The sequence below is a fragment of the Acinonyx jubatus genome, chromosome C2 (genome assembly GCF_027475565.1).
Source record: "Acinonyx jubatus isolate Ajub_Pintada_27869175 chromosome C2, VMU_Ajub_asm_v1.0, whole genome shotgun sequence".
Taxonomy (NCBI): Eukaryota; Metazoa; Chordata; class Mammalia; order Carnivora; family Felidae; genus Acinonyx; species Acinonyx jubatus.
Genome location: NC_069384.1, coordinates 74327542 through 74349609, shown reverse-complemented (window position 1 = coordinate 74349609; position 22068 = coordinate 74327542). Strand labels below are relative to the sequence as shown.

The 22068-nt window shown below is 45.1% G+C and overlaps 1 protein-coding gene across 2 annotated transcripts in view; it reads right to left on the bottom strand.

The window, feature by feature from the left end:
- The window catches only part of MB21D2 (Mab-21 domain containing 2), a 114547-nt gene extending 97582 nt beyond the window's left edge, over positions 1-16965 (bottom strand). The window contains exon 1 of one of the 2 annotated variants that reach the window (XM_015084699.3): positions 16318-16965. In XM_015084699.3, the coding sequence (XP_014940185.1) occupies positions 16318-16528 (211 nt within the window). In that variant the 5' untranslated portion in view covers positions 16529-16965. Of the gene's footprint in view, positions 1-15339 lie in introns of both variants that reach the window. The other variant, XM_053221057.1, reaches the window with a different exon arrangement.
- Between the last annotated feature and the right edge of the window lie 5103 nt (positions 16966-22068).

The window sequence follows — 22068 nt, the reverse complement described above, 5'->3', positions numbered from 1 at the left end:
GCATACACACCAGTATTTTTCAAATACATGTAGATGTTATTACAAAAAAATTCAATGCAATTTCCATGGTTAACTAAATCCACTGTAGCTTTCCATAACTACTCATTTTTCCCCAATGAACTGACAGTAAAAATATAACCACTCCCATTTAAACCTTCATAATTTATGTCACAGGATTAAAAAAAAAGACCCTCATGTTGAGAACAGGTTGGAAATGATTGGACTACATAATTTCTAAAGTCCACATGTTTGTAATTCCAAGTCTACATGCTGCAGAGAGGTGGGAGACTGGGGAAGGAAGACAAACCCCCTCACCACACCAAGGTACGTACTCAGAACTCACCACACACGTGGCCATCATCATGAACTTATCATGAACTGTCTACCACGTAACTGCTAGGACAAAGGAAGAATAGCCAACACCACCACCAATATTTATGGAGCCCCCCCACACACACACACATAATTTATTGAACAATTATAATTCAGGTAAGTGAAAAAAATAACATAACCAGAGACGATCATCAAGCTTTTGTGGCAGTGGGAAAAGTCAGACTTTAGACTATCAGTCATAAATCACTGCTAGTTCATAACTGACCAGTGCAGCCAAGAAGCCCAGGAAGCTAGGAGGCCAGTTTAAGAGAACTTGGCCAGTTCTGGGCTGGCCTGAAAGGCCTCCCTAAGAAGTGCTGATTTGACTGAGCTGAGATCTTATGGGTAACAGAAGTTCATGAGCTGTGTGGGCATCTGGTGGGAGGGATGGGACATTCCAGCAAAGGGCCTCAGTGGGTGGCGATGTGATATTTCCTAAGAACTGAAAGGTCAATGTGACTGAAACCAAGTCAGTGAAGACGTCTGAGGTTTGAGATGAGGTGAAAGAGGCCATAGGAGACAGGGCACTGAGGCCTTCTAGTTACATTCAGAATGTCTGGGTTTTTCCTTTAAGAGGGAACGCAAAGTTGGTACCTCACACAGGGCCTACCTTACAGCAAGCGTACAGGAAATAAACAGTAAAACTGGCAGGGGATGAAGCCAGAGACATGAGCAGCTGGGTCCTCAAAGGCCCTGTGAAATACACTTGAGCAGTGTGAACTCCATGTGAAGAATCATGGGCTGCCCTGGAGGGATTTAGGCATATTGTAAAGATGACTCAGCTTCCAAGAATGGATTCTTTTTGGAATCATTCTTCTCCAGAATGGATTCGAAACATGCAAGATTAGAAACAGAAAACCTAGTGTGCAGATTATTGCAGTAATCCAGGAAACGGATGGTGGTCGCCCCGATTTAGGGTGGCGACAACGGAAATGGACAGAAGGAAGTGAGGGCTTAAAGGAAGAGGCAGAATGGGCAGGCCTCAGTTCCTTTCCAACTCTGGGATGGGGGGTCGGTGGGGGAAGAGTGGGGAACTCAGGAGGACTCTCAAGCTCCTGTCTTTGGCACTTGGGTCAACAGTGGTGTGGCTGACTGAGGAGAAGCTGGTTTGGAGCACAACTTCACTTTGAACGCTCAGTCTGTGGCACCTCTGGGCCACCCAGGGGGAGCTGTCAAAGAGGCAGTAAAAAGTTCCAGGCTGGGACACTGGCAGTAGCAGAGACAAAAAATTGCACTGTGAGACAGATCAAAGAAAGTGAGGGAGGAAGAGACAGAAGCAGTCACCAAGGGTTAAAAAGTATTCAAGTCTGTCCCTTACACGTTAAACAGAAAAAGGAGAAAACTAGCAAGAGTATGTTGTCACAGAAGCCATGGGAAGAGAGGTTAGGGGAGAAAGGTCAGCGACGTCAAACTGGAGAAGGAATGACAAATCACAGCAATATGCCCTGCTTTGTTCTGGTTTTTCCTTCAGCACTTTGATCATAATATGTACATTTCTTTTTTCATTGTCCAGCTCCTCCTAAGACTTGTGTCAACAATGTGAAGGGTTGTTCCGCACTGTATTTCTACTGCCTAGCAGAGGGGCTATTGCTGAGGTCCTTCAAGGTCTCCGTTGAAAAAATAGAGGATGTACACACGAATGTGTAACAAAGAGAACCTGCAGATGAAGGAGGCAGGAATAATCTCTAGGGCCTCAGCCAAAGCAGCCCGCAGACAGAATGGGATCCAAGAGACAGGGACAGGGGTTGGTTGGTCTTGAATGACAAAAATACTGAGTAAAATCGTTTCCCATCAGTCCTCTCTTCCCCAAGAATTAGACATTATAAAACCCTTTCCCAGGGTGCGTCAGTGGCTCAGTCATTAAGCATCTGACTTTGGCTCAGATCATGATCTCACGGTTCATGAGTTCAAGTTCCACATCAGGTAAGCACAAGCCCCACATCAGGTGAGCCCTACTTCTCTCTCTCTCTCCCTCTGCTCCTCCTGGGATTCTCACTCTCTCTGCTCCTAGGTCACTGGCTCCTTCTCTCTCTCAAAACAACAACAACAACAACAAAATCCCTTCCCATGAGTTGCTACATTGTGCAGATGGGTTCACCAATCTGGGATACTTCTACTGACTTCCATTGCCACTGATATTCTACTGTGTGAAAGCCATGAGTAAGTAGGTTGGGAATAGAGCTTCTCTAAGGATTCTAATTCCAATCTCCTGTATCATGAGCACTAGCATCTCAAGAAGTTGTTTCATCCCAATGACTGACCTTGCAGCATGATGACAACGATAAAGACAAGCCAATGCACAAACACCTGCGCTTACAAAGCAGGGAAACTGGGCAGAGTAATTTACTTGAACACTTTTCAAAAACAGTCACAACACTGAAGAGGCAGATGCCTTGGGCCACATAAAATCCAATTCAATTTATAAATTTTGATTTCAAACTTTGTCAAGGGTACCTTTGGCATCTGTCTTTCACTGAAAAAAGATCTGCTCCCCATCCTCCCCACAACGATAGACTACATTAACTATGTCCTAATTAAATGCTCTAAATCTGGAATGAAACCCACTGGGGAGGGGGGGTGGAAGTGGAAGAGAGAGAGGAAAAAGCCTTCATAAAACTGCCCTAATTTACTTAGTATCAAGGGCCTAGTTGACCTTTATACAGCTTTAAATCAATCACTTAACTGGGACATGCCTTCTTTCTTTCAAAACGGAGAGACTGTGGAGATGATGAGATGTAATACAAAGGACTTTCAATAAACATAAACCACAAGCCTCAAAGGAATGTTTGTCCTGAGTGCTGCCAAGGAAGGCCTAATGATGGAATGACAAGACTCTGGACCAGGAACCAGAAGAACCATATGAGCCACTGGCTTGCAGGGTAACACAATCACCATCTTCTCCACCTTACCCACCACACTCTTCCTTCCGTCCACCCCTCAGTGTTTGGCACCACCTCACGTCTAGATACCAGCAATTAACACAGAGCCTGGGAAAGCAAGGCTACTTGTGTTTTGGAGAGGTACAAGGAGGGAAGGAGCCGGGTTCCTGGGTTGGAATGGAGCCCCCATGGCCAGCTTGTGCAAGTGACTTACCTGCAGTGGTTTCCTCATCAGTAAAGTCGCAACAGGAACAGTACCCTCATCATAAGACTGCTGTGAGGATTAAAGGGGTTAATGATTATAAAGCATTTGGAACAATCTGTGTCCAACAGCAGGGACATATTTCCCAACCACCACCATTTGGGCCTTGAGCAAGTCACTGTCCACCATGGGGTAAAATTTCCCCACCAGGAAAATGCTGGGGTGGGTGAACTGATCTCAGGAAGATCCCCACTGGCTTAACTTGTCTGTAATTCTTTGAATCCTATTACAACTCTAAATCCTCCTAAGGCTCTGAGCCCCCAGTCCAGCAGCAGGGAGGGACAGTAGTTGGTGGCTCTCCTTCAGGTCCCAAGATGGCATCCTCGCCCCTGGAGCTGCACCTCCCCCCAAGCATAGGCTGGCCCAGAGTCCTGCGGTCAGTCCACCCAGCCAGCCCCTCCCTTCCTATACATACAGGATGTTCAGAGATGAACATGTTCACCATGAGGCTCACAGCTGTGGAGACAGCACAGGTGTGAGAAAAGGACACACTTCACAGGAAAGAAACTGGACAGGGAGAGACAAGGAACAATCAAAAGACAAAGGCAAACACGACAAGACCAGAAATACACTGTGCCCGTGAGGTTATTTATTTAGCATCCTTCACCTAATAGCAATTAAGAGACCTTCAAATGATACAAGGTGGCTCTGGGGCAAGGGAATACTCTGTGCCTAAAGCACAGCCCTCTCAGTGCCTCACCCTCCCTTCAAACCAAGGCAGACCCTTCCTCAGGAGCAAAGGCTACTGAGTGACCCATCTCAGGGGTAAGCACCTTTCTCAGGAACCAGTCACTTGTTGGACACTTACCTAACATCCACTCTGCCCAAAAGTAAAATCAGTGTTCAAGATGATTAAGTCTCCTCTCCTTTATGGGCCTCCATTTCCACTTCTGTAAAACGGGGGAGGGAGGAACTCAGGCCAGCTAATTTCTAAGTTTCCTAGCAGCATTAGTTAAAACTGTAATATCCCAACAGTGATTTCCATTTTGCAGGAGGAAAGGGTTTTTTGTTTGTTTGTTTAATGAAATACAAAAGAAGGTTCATAATGATTTGCTGCTCTCTGCCTGAAGCTAGATTTCTGGGGTTCGAATCCTGACACTACCAGTAACTCTGTGACACTGGGCAAAAATTTAGCCTCTCTGTGCTTTAGAATGCTCATCAGAATATAAGAATAGGAAGAATAACCTTTCTTCATAGGTTTGTTGTTAGGACTAACTAAGTTAACACACATGAAGTATAAAGTATTTAGAACTGTGCCTGGAACTCGGTAAAAAATTATTTCAGTGTGATTATTATTTTCAAAGTTATACAGTGTTTCCGCTCAAAGGGAAAATTTATTTGGGAGACAGTATACTAGGACTAACACCAACACACACACACACACACACACACACACAGCAGGTGGACAGGTCACCTGGGGTCTAGTCAAGATTCTGCCCCCAAACTAGCTGCAGGCTATGGATGAACTACTGCCCCTCCTTGGGCCTTAGTTTCCAGAGCAGACAGCGCATGAATTTCTCTGAAAGTATTCAGATCAGAGGTGATATGCTGGCAGCCACAGTGTACTATTTGACCTCCAGTTTTAAACCGCATGATGTTCCTTTAATATTTGATTTTAATCTCAATATTTAAAAATCTGGAGATATCATGTAAAAATCCAGATCCATCACCGGGTGTCTTAAAACTTCCAAAGTCTGATCGGTCCTGGCTCCCCAGCGTTGGTTCTTGAAGTATGGACTCTGGACCAGCAGCAGCTGCATCGCCTGGAAACTTAGTAGAAATGCCTTTCTCAGGCCAGATCCCAGACCTACTGTGGGAGAAACTCTGGGAGGGGGGCGGGCAATCTGCTTCAACCAGCTGCAGCACTGCAGCAAGGAATGACAGGCCAGGCAGGCATCTAGGGGCAGCGCCCCCCCCCACCCTTAGACAAGAGGCTGAGTGTGATCCCATACCACTGTGCACCACCCTGCACCCCAGCATCCCTGATTCGGAGACCAAGGACCAAGGTCCAAAGGCCCACCAGCCCTGATCTGGAGGGACCACCCCTTCTCACGGGAGGGTCAGGAGTCCCTCAGGCACCGTGCACCGTTAGGGCTGCGTTGTTCCGAATCCGAAACAGAGCCTTTCTGAAAGCAGGCTGTGCACACCAAGGGCACAGCTGAAAGAACAAACTGTTGAGTTCCTTTATTAATCACAACCCAATCCGCACAAGCAGCTGCTATGAGGAACAGCTGTGGCTGCTAACAGGGTGATCTTGAAGCCGCCTAGAAAGTGCTTACAAGTTGAAGACCCATAACAGGCACGTGCAGACCTGCAGTCCGTTGGCTGGGTTCCTCCTCCTGACCCTGCAGGGCCTCCCTGGTGCAGAAATCCTACCCCTTCCACATCCTGAGACACAAGGGGGTGGGGGCAGGGGGAAAGGTTTTTAGAATTAGCATAATACAAAGAATCTGGGGTGAGTTGCCAAGGCCTCGAGGTGGATCCCACCTGAACCATTTAATGGCCGTGAATTACTTAACTTCTCTCGACCATGGGTTTCATGGGTTTCTTCCTACGTTAAAATAGACACACAAAAAACACCTACCTCAGAGGGTTGTTGTGAGCAGTCAAAATGAGATCATGCATATGGAAGTATTTTGTAAACTGTGGAGGACTAGATACATAGAAGGGCTTATTATTAGCCCATGAAAACTGCAGTTTGACCCATAAATCATCTAATATAGGACTCACTGTTTCTAGCCTACGGCTATCAGAGGTGAAATCAGAGAATCTACACAACTACAAAGGGCCTTTTGAGGACCTGTAATCCAACCTTTCTACATTGTCCCCCTCCCCCTAATCCCTAAATACGGAAAGCAAGTGCCCAGCCAAAGGGCGGGTCCACCTGGAAAAACCTCTCTACCTGTAGGAAGCTCCCTACATTCCAAGGTGGGCAACCCATTCTTTCCACCTCAGGCCTAATCTGAACAGAGACCAGTCCTCCTTGCAGAGGCCAGATCAGACTTGCTATAATTTAAGCAGCCTTGAAAACTGCTTTCTTTCCAATTTACCCCCACCTAAGGGTCTCTGCACATGTTGTTCTGTTTACCTAGAATACTCCTTTACATAGGCTTGCTTCGGATGGTCGGCTCCTTCTTATCTTTCCATTTCAAATGTCTCTGCTTCACAGAGCTCTACTCTCCGACTCTTCACTCCATCCCACCCAGTTATACCCTCCGTCATAACATACTGTTCCTCTTTAATAGCGTGCATCCCTATTTACTGGCATGCTTAAATCTTGCTGAATCCCCCAGAGAACATCAGTCCCACGGAGGCAGTGACCTCGCTTCTCTTACTCACCACTCTGTGCACTTACATAGTAATTGCACTACAGTAATTAACACTAGGACACGGTAGGCACTCCTGCATATGTTGAATGAATTTATGAATGAATGCTTACACCATTCAATACATCCTGTAGATATTCAAACACTAGTTAGAAGAAACAAAAATCTAAGCAAAACTTATACCACCTCCTATTGCTGACTTAACTTACAAACAGTAATCATGTCTTCTTGTGTTCAGGAAAAAATATTTTAAAAAGACAAATTGAACAACAGCTCCCAGTGTTAGCTTTGTTCATAGCGACGCTGTACCTAGTTATCTGTCTCTTTATCTTTTGCAGAGGGCATTTATGAAAAGACACTTAAGTGGATAAAAAAACAGCTATTTCCTAGAGACAGAGCCTCACAGAACAGCATAATTACGAATGTCCTTAAAGAGATTACTCAGCTGGTAAGTACTCAGCCAGGTCTGTTGTGAACACTGTCACGGACCCTAAGAACCAGTTGGGCAAGGCCTAACAATCAGACCTGGAGAATGTATACCCATGGGGCATGCACTTACCCATCCCAATCTCAGCAAGCCTCTCTCACTATATATCCTTGGCCCAAGGGGAGAGCAGAAAAGCCCAGAGAAGAATGAAAATGGCTACCCTTGCCCTTGTCTGACTCACCTTTGCCCTTGTCAGACTCACCCCAGAACCCCTAGATGTCTAAAGGTAGGAATGCACACGACCTCTTTGTAGACCATGTGCTATAACAAAAGACACTTGAGATCTGGGTTGAGTCCTGTTCTACAACTTACGCTAGGACCTCTAACTAAGTGATAACACCTTCCAGAGTCTCAGGACCCCAATCTGTAAATGAGGGCTAATACTTCCTACACAACCATTCTCAAAGGACTGTTCAGAGAATAATACTATACCACATCAAATATGAATATGTACTGTAATCTATAAAGCACTGCACTATGGTTAAATTATTATGGATGGCAAATAATGGCCGTTTATAATAAAGAATTGCTAGAGAGGCGTCTGGGTGGCTCAGTCAGTTAAGCATCCGACATCAGCTCAGGTCATGATCTCACAATTTGTGAGTTCGAGCTCCATGTTCGGGCTCTGTGCTGACAGCTAGAGCCTGGAGCCTACTTCAGATTCTGTGTCCCGCTCTCTCTCTCTACCCCTCCCCTGCTCATGCTCTGTCTCTCTCTGCCTCAAAAATAAACATTAAAAAAAATAAAAAAATAAAGAATTGCTAGAATTTGGCATCCAGACATCTGGAGGTTGACTGATAAGCATAGGAAACACCTTCCTGGGAAAGAGGACTTACACCCCTCTCTGCATTTTGTAAAGCCCCAAAGGCAGGCATACAGGTGTTCCATGACTACCCCAGATGGCTGTGGAAGAACAGTCAGGGTCTACAGGGAAAGGGACATTCCCACAACTCACTGTTTGCTGCTTCTGTTCAATAAGCTACAGCCATCAGTTGGGACATTTCTTAAATTGCCCTGCAATCAGTCTTAAGGCTACTATTCTTGGAATCTAGAAAAATAGCTTTTCTAGATTTTCTCCTACTAAATAAAAAGATTAGATCAAGATTTCCTTGACTCCAGAAAAGATGATTTAGCATGGCTTTACAGGAGGGAAGATTCAGAGACAACGTCAGAAAGTGTTCACTCCTTGAAGCTTCACACAGAAATCAAATCACTTAACACTCTGCGAGCACCTACTGTGTACCTGACGCCACTGAATGCTGCAAAGATAAATAAGCCTTGGATTCTTTAACCTAGCATGGGGAAGAACATGCTGAGGGCTATAAAAGGGGACCAGGTGTTAGGAGAACACAAAGGCAAGGTAAATTGTCTTCTCCTTGGAGACTTTTAGGAAAGCTTCATGAGTCAAGTGGCATTGGAGCTGGAGCTGGAAGAAGACAAAGCAGAGGTAAAGTGTCGTTGCTTAGAATCTGAGACTCTTGGGGCACCTGGGTGGCTCAGTCAGTTAAGCATCCAACTCTTGATTTTGGCTCAGGTCCCAATCTCAAGGTTCTTGAGATCAAGCCCCATGTCGGGCTCTGCACTAAGAGCAGAGCCTGCTTGGGATTCTCTCTCTTGATCTCTCTCTCTCTCACTCTCCCCCTCTCCCCCTCTCCCCCTCTCCCTCTCTCTTCTTGCCCCTCCCCTGCTTGCATGCATGCTCTCTCTCTATCTCAAAATAAGTAAATAAACTTTAAAAAAAAGGAGCTAAAACTCTTAACTGTCCTGTGAACAGATTATCTTGACAAGCTGGTGAAGCCTATGGGCACCTGCAAAAATAGTATATTTAGATGAAAATGATAAAATTACATAGGGCTTTAAAGAAAATCTCTCTCTCTCTCCCTGTGTGTGTATGTATATTTATGTATATATATAATATATATACATATATATATTTTTTTTTGAGAGAGAGAGCAAGAGTGGGGGAGAGGGGTGGAGGGAGAGAAAGAGAGAGCACGTACAAAGGAGGGGCAGAGGAAGAAAGAGAATCCCAAGCAGGCCCCATGCTCAGTGTAGAGCTCGACACTGGAGCTCAATCTTATGACCCTGAGGTCATCAATATCATGACCCAAGCCAAAATCAAGAGCTGGATGCTCAACCGACTGAGCCACCCTGGTGCCCCTATAGAAAATCAATATTAAAGCACAAATATACATTTAAAAAGTAAATCTGTGATAGAGCACATGTGACTTTATTAATGCATTAAATAAAACCTAGCAGCAAGTCTAAGAGACACAATAATTTCAAAGCAGCGATAAAGAATTTTTTGAGATATCTGCAAGGATTCTAACATGAAATGAAAATATCTGATTTCCATTAGCAAGAAAGGAAAAAATAGAGGTACTGCTAATACCACTATGATCTATTACCTGCTTTTATAATGGAAGAAAATGCTATATTTCAGTTAGACATTAATAAAAATAAAGATGTAATTTTTTCAAGTTCACAGACTCTATGTTATTACTTCCATGGACCTAGATTAAGAAATCCTCATAGAGAAAACAGTCTAGGCAAAGGAAGGAAGTGAGAAATATGGGTAGTATTCTGTGACCACACAGAACATGCAAACACAAAGAGAGAAGATGGCGGTGAAAGGCAGGTAAAATCCTCACAAGTCGACAATGTCAAGGTTCAACGTCCCCAATTATTAAATCACAGAATGTGATTTAAGTTCTCAAACAGTATCTCCTGAAATAAAAGATGAATGAAGAAACTAGGAGAACATTTGTCCACAGGTTTTAGTTTAGAACTCCTTTTTCTAAAGTGTGGTCAGGGCACGTGGGTGGCTCAGTTGGTGAAAGGCAGACTCTTGACTTTGGCTCAGGTCATGATCTCATGTTCATGAGTTCAAGCCCTGCATCGGACTCTGTGCTGATGGCACAGAGCATGCGTAGGATATTCTCTCTCTCTCTCTCTCTGCCCCTCTTCCATTTGCTATCTCTCTCAAAATAAAAAGAAATAATTTTTTTTTAAAAGTGTGGTAGATGACAGAATATGGATAAATTTACCCAGAGAAATCATGTATCCGTAAGATATAAGACTGTGTGCATGTAAGGATGAGTGGGTATAAGTGTGTGTATAAACATACATGTCTAGGGAAAAAGTGCATGTCAAAATATTAATAGTGATTCAAATTGAGGAATGATTTTAGTTTATTCTTTGTATATTATATAATTGGAAAAGGGGCAAAAAGAGGTTCCAGAGAGGTTAGGAGACTTACTCAGGGAAACACACATACTACACAGTACAAAACAGAGCCGGTACCAGAATTTAGAAACGTCCTTTGTTTGTCCTGCACAAAAGTTTTCAGATCCAGAAGTGAAGGCACCTGAACACAGGAGATAGCTATAATTATTAGCCCCAGCTTACATACTCAGAAATTGAGGCTCAGAATCTAAGTGACTTGCCCAAAGTCACACAGCAAATAACTGAATGAGTCAGGGCCAGCATCCAGGTCTCCTCCCACTCCTGACCATAGAGTGAGTAGTGTCGTTGTCAAAAGCAAGGGTTTTGCAGCAGCCTGACTCCAGTGAAGTCCCAGCTATGCCACTTCCTTGTTGGTAAACTTGGGAAGTTCCCGAATTTTCCCCTGTAGTTCTTGACGTCAGAGGGTTATGGTGGCGATTCAGTGATACAATGATGGAAAGCCCTATCACAACCTCTCGTGCAGAGTGAACACCCTAATCATCTCAATCGCCATGCCTCCCTGCCTCTGTCCCAAGTGGAAGGACTCCGTTTACAAGAACTAGCAGGAGATATCCACCATTAGGCTCAGCAGCCTGGGTCTAGCCTCCAGTCAACTGGGATCGTGTTCATTGTGCATAGGGGCAGCTCTGGTGGATGGAAAATGACTGGCATCAGGCCTCACACAGGACAGGATGTCAGAGTGCTGATCAGACAATTTGGAGATCTCTAGGGATTCTGATTCAATAGGTCTGAAAGGGGACCAGAGATTCCAAATTGTTAAAAAAAAAAGAAAAGCTGCAGGAGAGTCTAAAGAGCTAATATTCAATAACAAGTTCTCAGTTTAACAAGAAAGAATCCAATATTTCTGTGTAAACATAAGGGGTCCAGTCTAATCACAAGCGATGCATTAATCCAATAGGTAGCAGACAGAACAAGGCATCAAGGGAGACTCAGAAATCATCAACAGTTCTAGGGCTCCTCTGTCAAGGATGAAGGTCAGCAGTGCCCAGAACCACAGAGGGAGAACTGAAACCAACCCCAACGAGCAGCAAAGATAAATGGTCGGAGGGCTCTCCCTGACCTAGATGCCTAATACTTTCAGCACCAGAGCAGACTTCAAATACAATCTTGACTGTTACACCGATACAGCACATTAGTGACCAGAACTCTAAGGGACTTACCAAGACTTGGGGGCCAACAAAGCAACAGCAGAATAAACTCCCTCAATAAATACTGCTGGATATATTCATTAGGAGAAAAATGACATTCAAACACTGGAAAGACGGGGCTTCAAAAGGGTCTACTCTGAAGACACAGAAAGTACTTAAAAATATGATAGATCTGGCAGCAACTCAGAAGCACTACACTGTAGGATTCTCAGGTGGCTACAATGTATTTATGGACCTAAAAGGAGACAAGAGCCAGCAAACTACTTAACCACTTTCCTCCAGGTAGTGGGCAAAGGAGAAGAGGGAGGGGTCTCCAAGGGCCCATAGGAATTTCTCAAAGTCTCTACTCACTATGCTATCCCTCAGGACCCTGCATCCTGTTTGGCAAGCAGTATAACAATCGGCAAGTATATGTTAAATGCACAGGCATGATAATATTTATCCTCACAAAGTTTTTGGAACAAAATAACACAAATTAATGGATTTATGCAAAGTAGTTAGCACCATGGCCAGAGCATAGTATGAACTTAAAAAATGGCAGTGCATGTTAGAATTAATCATGCCTTCTATAGCCAGAACCTATATTCTCCTCGGCTGCCTCTGACTGTGCTCCCTAGTTCTAATACCAACCTGCAGAAATAATTCCAGGTTAAGTTCACTAGATTTTTGAATAATGCCCATGTCTTTAAATAAACAATAAAATAATGTATACATTCCTTTTCAGTTTACAAAGTGACTTCACATTCACACACAATTCAGAAATGATTCATTACCGTTACCCATGTTTAGTAGACAAAAAATCTAAGACCACCCCACTAGCAAAGAGGCAGACTAGAACTACGACCAGAACTACAGATTTTAACATTTTATTATAATGGCCATTATTTTCTCAACCAGAAATTCAAACAAGTGACTTTATTATGGAATAAAATACTTGAACTCAGACTGTTCCAGAAATCAGCTCAGACGCTGCTTGGATCACCCTAACACTATAGCTGAAATCAGAAACAAAATCCTAAAAGAAGAGGTAGGAATTTTTGTAAACAAAGCCTGTACTCTGCACTTAATGCATTTATTCTTAATAGTTTCTCCAGTAGAGAAGAGGAATATGTCTTATTAGAGGCAGGCTGTTGTGAGTTTGAGCATTATCAGTACCATTTATTAGCCATGAGACCCTAGATGCGTCTTAACCCTAGTAAATTTCAATACCCTCATCTGTGTAATGGGAAAGCAATACCTACTCCTACCACTGTGCGAAGTTTCTGGCCCTGAGAAGGCAATCAGTAAATGAGAGCTATTCTAATAACTATGCCACGGTATCTACCATTTGGACTGTAGGGTAAGTGACCGCTCGGCTCCTTCCTGGCTTCTATAGGTCCTGCATACCTCCTGTTCTGCATCTGTTCAATGGGGACACAACCAGTCTCCATCCAACCTCACCAGGGAATGAAGATAACAAAAGAGCTGGCAGAGACATTATGCAAATACCAAATATTATTAAAACATTAATGAACTCTGGCAATTTCCCTGAATTTTGATAAATGGTGTTTATTATGCACTGCCAGCCTCTCAATCTGGGCTCTCAAATATTAACTAGATAATAACAGCAATCATTCTCCTAAAAGACCAAGGTGTAGAGAAATTAAGAGTGAGTCTAGATGGTTCCAGCCAACATCTGCCTCAAAGGAATCAGAATCTCTGTACAAACACAGAATGTCAGGAAGATCACAGAGACCACAATGACCACCAACAGGCTCAGATCAACCCCAAGGCCTATTAAGAACCCTGCTTTGATAGGACAATGGACTTTCTTGGTGCTGACAGGTCACTGATTATGACAACTACCTACCACCACTATACTCTTCTGCATAAAGTTGCCTCCAAACCAGACAGAACAAAAAGGGCCTGAGAAGGGGGCTAGGGTCCAGACTAACAATCTTATAGACAGAGAGAGGCTGTTCCCCCAGCTGCCTAAAACCAGAAGTAATGTTATCCACAGCTCCACTAAAGGGGCTTGCACCAAATTCCTCTACTGTTTCATTCTGTGTGAGGGGATAATGTTTTTAAACTGCTGACAATCCTCAGGTACAGCCAGCTCAGACAGAAGCAGAACAAAGCCAAGAGGAGTCACCCCCCCCTCCAAAAAAAAAAACCTACCAGAAATAAGGGCCTGGTGCCACCCCAGTGACACCTTAACAAGCTGAGGGTCATTAAGACACCTCATTTGCATATTCATGAAAGACTCAAGGCTGTGTGGCAAGTGAAACAAAGTGCACAAAAAGAGATTTTGTTTTTTAAGCCAAGCGAAAATCCGCTTTAGAAAAAGTAAATCCACACAGGGACCCTGGCTGTCGCCAAACCTTCACTTGTCTAGAGCAGCCAGCACCTCATTAAAGGAAAGCAAGGAACTCACAAATGAATGCAGCACCACACACAGGCAAGCTCATTTGGCCATCTGCCTTCTAGTGTCCAGAGGGGCAAAAGGCTTAAATGACACTCTCCTGAATTTTCTCTCCTGCAGGTGGAAATAGCAAATTCCCAGGGGGGCAAGAAAGCCTTCCCTTGCAAGGTCAACTGGATAAAAAGGAATAGAAGGGAATTTAGCTTACCTGTCAACACAATGCCTCTGGTGACATTAAACACATGTATATATGAAGCACCCCAGAATCATTTACCCTTCACATCTGGGTGAAGGCTTTGCTAAATCAGTGTCTCTGCCATGGGGTTAGCAGAGAAGCTCCTAATGAGCAGGGTATAGTTAAACTTACCCCTCCCCACACCCACCCATTTTTTTGTTCCATGACTATCCTGAGTGATGGTGACCCAGCACCTTTCTCTAGAAAACAGTCTAGAGCAGGAGACATCGGAATTGATGCGGGGGCTGTAACAACACAATGGCAGACTTCCATTATTTATGTCAAAGAGAAAGGCCATGATTAAGCAGCTGAAATCACTGCCCTGAGCCTTCTCTGCATATCCCCACCCTCCTGACAATCACTGTACTTGTTTTCAGATCTGGAAGCTCTCTCCCACCAGGTTAGGGAGTTGTTTAAAAAAGAAAAAAAGGAAAGAAATACATTTAATTCATCTAAACAGTTGAATGGTCGAGTATCTCAATAGGGAGCTTTTCAACCTCCTACACAATTTAGGATCCGCTTGGGCAGCATGGAGCAAAGGGTGAAATCCAGCCCCAAGTTTCCACAGACTTTCTCCAACTTCCCAAAGCGTTACTATTACCAGCCCCCCACACGTTCAATCTGTATTAGCCCCGACTTGGACTTGGGCTCTGGGAGCAAGAAAATGAGGGAAGAAGGTACCCCATGATAGCACCAGCAACGACAGCCAGCCAGCTGACATCCAAGTAAATGGTAGCAGGAAGGCAAAAAGCGCTGTTTTCCTCAAGCCCTTTTTCAATAAAATTTTCCACGACCTGGGAAACTGGCTGAGGACGTATTTGTAGAGGGCACAGAGCCCCGTGTTAGGGCAGCGCCACACTCGAGTCCCAGTTCTGCAAAACGTTAACGGCCAGGCCACGTACTGCATGCCCCCAAGGTTGCACTGGTGGGGCTGCAAGCTACGTGGAAGGAAGCCCCCAACAGCGGACACTCACGCTATGTACCTCAGCAGTAATAATTCGAACGACAGGACACTTGAGGGGGGATTTGCTCTCCAGGTCGGCTTCATGATTCCCCTTTACACACCATCCGACTATCTGTTGAGGGACCTGTTAGGTGCCCGGCTTGAGGGTGGGAGTAGCGGCATTATTCTAACCCCCGAGGTCTCCAGGATTCGAAACTAAGGGCGCCTCTCTGGGCCAGCGCAGGGAAATTACACAAAGAGGAGGGGGCTGGCGCTTGTTGGGGTCCGAGCTCAGAGCCTTGTCATTTACGAGCTGGGAGTGAGGAATTCCGACCTCTGCAAGAGCCCCGGAGAAGCACAGGAAATGCTTCCGAGCGCTTCAAAGGGAAGTCGATTTGCAAATCAAAGTTGCAGGAACTCCGGGCGCCCAGCCTACTCGAGCGGGTTACTAGGGAACACCCAACAAGTTTGGTCACCGGGGGCTTGGCATGACAGCGCCGCGCCGCAAGACTAGAGAAGCAACTTGTCGCTCGGGCGCGGAGCCAGAGCCCTGCGCGGTCTCCGCGCCCCAGGCTCTGGCCAGGACCCGAGAGTCGGCGTTCGGAAGGCGCAGGTCCGAACCTCCGGAGCCAAATCCCTTCATCGAAAGGCGCCTCGGGGTCTCACCTGGACCGCGCGGTTTCCAGGGGCTTCCCCCAACAGGACGAGGTTTCACCACCAACTCTTCACCTGCCTACGAGTCCCTGGCCGGTGAGAAATTAACAAAAGAGCCAGCGAACGGGGTTAGAAGGGAACCCGGCGCAAAGTATACTAAGGAAGGCAGCTCGGCTTGCGGCGAGAAAGAAGGGAAGAGCGGAACAGGGATGGGTTCTACCACAGGCACCCGGCTCCGGGAAGGAAAGCCAGAAGGAGAGAGAGTGCGAGAAAGGGGGAATGGGTTCTCTACCCCTCTTCTCATCACACACACACACGCACACACACACACACACGCACACACCTCCCCCTTTTTCCTGCTTACCCAGCATGGAAAAGATGAAATCCTTGGCTGTGTGAATCTCCAGCGCTCTCTGGTCGTCGTATTCCCGCTGGTCGTGCTTCGTAAATTCTTGGATGAGTTTGTTCAATTCCTCCACCCGAGCTCCCGACCTGAAATCCAGCTCCGGGAACGTTGGCTTGTTGTTACAGCCCAGGGACGCTGCCTTGCTGGCGGTGGGAGCCGCCATCTTCATGCAAAACGCGCCGAGTAGCAGCTCAGCGGCGGCGGCGGCGGCACCCACCCCCGCCCCCCACCCCGCCCCCCCCGGGCCTCCTCCCCTTGCCGGCTCCCTGGCTGCGGCTCCGGCCCGTGGGCGGGCTGGCGGGCGGGCGTCTGGGCGGGCGGTCCCGGCTCCGTGCGCTCCGGGCGTCCGGGCTTCGGCAGCAGCTGACTGCAGCGAGGGTGCGTGTGTGGCCCCGACACCCTTCCCTGCGGCCCCACGCGGGCCCCGATGCTGCAGGTCCCTGCCCTCCCCTGGCCCCGGCTGGCAGAGGCGACAGTGGTCGTACAGCCAACCCGAGCCTCCCCCCGGAGCGAGGAAAGTGAAGTGGAAACAATGTGAAATTCACCAGCTCTGAAATCAACAAGCTGCCGGCTCCGGTGTTACGGAGCCAGCACCAGCGTCCCCATTTAAAGGGACAGCGCACCCAGTGGAAAGAAAAATAAATAAATGACAGAGGTCTGCGCGCCTATGCCACTTGCCAATCTGTACCAAGCAGACGTGCGAGTTGTGGACTATTATTTCTCTACCTCCACCCCCTTTGGGGGCAGGGCTTGCCAAACTCATTCAAGGAGGGGGGAGTCTTCCTCTGTCTGATTTTAAGGGCGGTGTTCTGAAGGAGGACATCTCATTGGGAGCATTTCCATCTCAAAATCCCTAATGCCTTTAGGTGGTGAATGAAACTGCCTTAAGGAATAAATAAGAAACCAATCTTCTGCCCTTTTCTGCACAGATTGAGAAACATGATAGAATTAAACGTATCCAAAAAGTACCCCCACGTGCCATATAGACACTCCCATTAGCCACTACAGTATCCCTATCTTTGCCCTAGGTAATTAATTTTCCGGGATAACACCTTATTCAACTTAACATATAATGAGTTAATGAGGCACAGTCTGCTCTAATATGAAGATAGAAAAACTAAATGGTTGGTGTGGGTGGGGGAAGGGGGGCAGAATGAATTACCCAAGGTTCCAATGAATGTTGAATGACGAGGTGAGCATTCTCTCAAGGAACGTACACCATTTGAGCGCCCACCATTTGCCAGGCAGAGTGCCAGAATCTGGGTGGACAGTGATAAGACAAGGGACCTCTTACAATGGCATTGTAACTTACTTCATAAGGCAGGTTCCATGTAAGTCATAGTCCTTCAGGCAGAATAGAATCTCACAGAGGTTTTTAGTGTTTATGAGGTTTTAGACTCACTCTAAAGGCCTATTGGTTCTTGGAAACAGGTTGTCTTCCTAATTCTCTACAATCCATCTCCTCTGTTCCACAGTCCCTGATTCAGATAGGAAGGACCCTTTTCATTTTCTTACGAGTGTTCACTGCCAATGATACAAGCTCTTTGTTAGTCTGGGTTCTGTCATACCTTTCCCTGTAAGATAGAGGTGGTAATTCCTATCTCAGAAGTCGTTTTAATGATTACGTGAGATAAAGTTGGGCAAGCCCGTAGTGCAATGCCTGACATAATAGGCAATTAATTAAATGTTAGCTGCTATTACTGTTATTATAAACTTAATTCTTTCTCTTCTCCAACCTGTTCTCCATATTGTTGCCACAGTGATATTTATAAAACACAGATCTGGCCATTGACATTTCCCTGGAATTTCCCTCCTCCTTACTCTCTTCCCAACTTTACACCAAAGCCAATTCCATACCTGCATTTTCCTGAAAGCTTTCCCTAACCCTTCCCCTCTCAACCTGGTGGCAAAGTCTCTCTCCTTAGAATCTCCCTCATACCCTTTTGGGAAACTTATGTGGCACTGATCAATTTTGGCCTTGCTTTTTCATGGTTGGTGCAAGTTTGAAACAATGAGATTCTTTAGGAGAAGGGCTATTACATGTTAACCATCTTCGTATTTCCCATAGCATTTAGCCCTGTACAAAGGTCCTCAAAGTTTATTGAATCAAGAAATGAGTGAAGAACTTTGGCAAAACCAGTTACTTTATTTTTGCTTTTGGTTTCCTTTTCTTTGAAACAAACTTTCTCACCCACTCAGTATTAAAGAAGTTACCTGACCAAATAGATGCTGGGTTTTGCGGGTCTGCTATATGGCCCTGACTTCTCATCTGAGAGGGTTATTACCATTACCTGGGCCATGGTATACACTGTGCAAGTGATTGGAACTCCAACACAAATCAATCTGCTCCCATCTGTCAGTGCTTCTCTCATGATCAATGGTAAGCATCTGTAAGACAGCTGGCTGAGGCACAGTCATTCCATGGATCGGAAAGATCCTAGTTCACCCATGCAAGTAATAACCTCCAACCTACATGATAGCAGTTTGAAACAATTCAGGCAAAAAAAAAAAAGTCAAGACACTTTGTCTTTGTTGATTTCCAAAAGCATAAATAAGGCATTTGCTCTTCTCTTGTTTCTACCTTTTTTTGTGATACTTCTATTCACAGAGAGAAAACAGGTAGTTAGCAGAAATTGCTCTAATTGTGCCTTAGCCCTGGGCCTTGGATGTTTTGGGTGAGTGAGTCAATAAATGGTCTCTCTGTTCTTCTACATTGTCTGTTCTACTTTACATGAGCCAGATCCATACTCTATGAATCATTGACCTTTAATGAGCCTATATATTTATAGAATGTCCTGAATAGAAAATGAAATATCTTTTATATGCTCTTATAGAACTCTGATAAGGTGGCATAAATATCTCTTGTCGAATTGGCAAAATAAGAAAGAGGATCAGGAACCATAATTTCCTGAATTGGTCTCTTGGGAGGCTTTTTAATCTTTGGACCCTAGTAAACTCATGAGCTCCTCAAGGGCAAATGCTGGGTCTCTCCAGCTTTGTAAACACTGCATTTGATACAGTTCCTGGCCCATGTTATGACCTTAATTAGTATGTTTGAATGAATGAGTGAATGAATGAATTAACAAATTAATATCATTCCTCAAAGTCCAAGAAGTCAACATTTAGGTGGTTTTTGCTACCATTAAACATCTCAGTGTAAACTATCTATGGTTTCCCAACAATCACTTAAGAATTGTTATAAATACAGATATTTCTGCTAGAATTTAATTCAGTACTTCTATTTTCATGCCTTTTCTCCCCCTGTGTAAAAGAAAGGAAGGAAATGGGGGTGGGGGGAGTGAAGAGAGAGAGAATAATTATCAAAAGATATTACAGAGTGTCACAGTCCTGTAATAAAAGTGCCCATTTCCAGAATTTTGACAAATGACTCGGGAAAGGTCAATGGAGTCTGCCATCTAAACAAGCACCAAAGAGAGTCATTCCTTTACTTGCTCCCCTAGCATCAAACAGAGCAAAGAAACTCACTGCCTTTCCAAGCTGCTGTCCCACTAGAGGTGAAACTTGCCCCTCTACTTCCCCACTCCCAAATTTTATTAGCTTGTGAAAGAAGCATTCTGAATATTGCTTCTCTGGGGCTGTTTGTTTTTAAATTCAGCTCTAAAGTTCTGTGGCAAACTCTCAGCCATGAATAACTGGGCTGTTCAGAGCATGTATTAAAAATAGCAAGCTCCACATCCACATGATGGATTAACAAAATGTAATTTTAAACAAAGTTGCTCTGGTCTGATGGAAATTTAAATAGCAGCCCAGGCTACAAGATCTGGCCTTCTAGGGTGGTTAGATTGTCAATAAAAGCCTAACAAATAGAATTGGCCCAAGCTTCTTGGATTTGAAAATGGAGGCAGGAAAAAGAAAGACAAGCATCACAGACATGTGGGATGTTGATGGTAGAGAGACAAGGGATAAAATCCCATCTGCCATCTCCATTTCTTTTTGCAGGTAAGACAACTTGGCACAGAAGGGGAAAGCGGAGGTGCCTACGTAGACAGTGCTGTTTCTAGCTCTCAAACTAACTTCAAATTTAGTAAATATTTATTATGTCTCCAGGCCACCAGAGGGGGCATGGAAAAAAATCCCCTGAAATTTGACCAGAATTAATAAAACAAAAAGACTAGCCCTCGGGCAAAATGCACTTATTGCTCTTAAAAGTTAAATCTCAGTAAACCAGGAATTGCTGATGCTTGAAATGGCTTGGCCACTGCTTTTCCCCCACCATCAGGACTAGCTGAGCAGAAATCCCTTGGTATCTCACAAAGGCTTTCACAGGCACGCAACCCAGTTGGGGTAATTTTACCTCTGGTGAGACCAGGGCCATGGAAATGTTAGTGAGGTCCCCAGAACAGTCTGGATAAACATTTGACCCAGTCTGTCCTTTCTATCAAGGTGAGCCCCCAAGTGAAGTGCACCCCGTGTGACGCATGCACCTGGTTCAGACAGCCCTGTTCCACCCTTGCCTTCAACCCTGTGACCAGTAGCCCTGAGGGCCTGGGGACTCTAGCTATAAAGAAACTGTAGCAGCGTAAATCTCTGCACCCAAATCTGTCCTTTTATTCTCTCTTGCAGCTCCTGCTGAACTCAGGGGAGCCAGATCTGTACGTGTGGAAAGAAAACGGAGCTAGGAACGGAGATAACAATATCTGATAACAGTTATTAACAATTGTCATTTCTTACAATGATAGAGCGCTTTACAGTTCAACATAGCACTTATCACAAAAAATCTGTTTATGGATCCTCACAACCTTCCACTAAAGCAGGTGAGTCAGGACTGTTATTATCATTCCAATTTTAGAGATAAGAAACTTGGGCTCAGAGAGAGGGTGATTTCGGTGAGGCCACCAGCTAGTAATTGTCTTTCTTCAGCTCTCTAGTTAGAAGTCATTTCCTGCAACTGGCTTTTCCCCAACATCTTCCACCTGCACGTGCCCAGGTCTAGGTCACGTGGGCTCTTTGCAGCCGCTCATTGCCTTTGGTTCCGTCACTATTTTTTCACAAACGCCATTAAAGCGCCTGATAACTTGTCTCCCCCACAAAAATGTGTGCTATATGCGTGCAGTGGCTATGTCTACCTTGATCACAGATGAATTCCCAGTGCCCATCACTGGGGTTGGCACCTAGTAGGTGTTCAACAAATGTTTGATGAATGAAAGAGGAACTGAATAGGCAGGTGGCTGGTTGCAGTCCCAAACTCAGGTTCTTTCCATCAAACCTCACGGACTGTGTTGTCCCCAACCCACTGAGTATCCAGAAAAACACCAACAATCTCTCCTGTCTTAGAGAGCCTGACACTTTACCCAGCATTCCATATGCACAATCTGATCCCAAAGCCCAATTCAAGTTCCATCACGGCAAATAAAACCTTCGATTCCTCTTCTCTCTACCTTAAAATCTGAACACGGGCCATTTCTTCAATAAATTCTCTGACAAAATAACTTAACAAAATTTAATGAAACATTTCAGTTCTCCCTTCTTTGGGGGGAAACCCTGTCTGCTTGACCTCATACACCAGGCAAGAAAAAGCAAAGTGATGAATTGCTCTGGAAATCCTCTTTCTATGAATGCCTTAACTCCATCAGCTGTTCTGAGGAAACTGAGGGGGTCCCCCTTACCAATCTCTTGACACTGTTCCATCCCCTTCTAGCCCTTAAACTTGCCAAAGGGCCCAACTACGTGTCTTCCACACCAATGCTG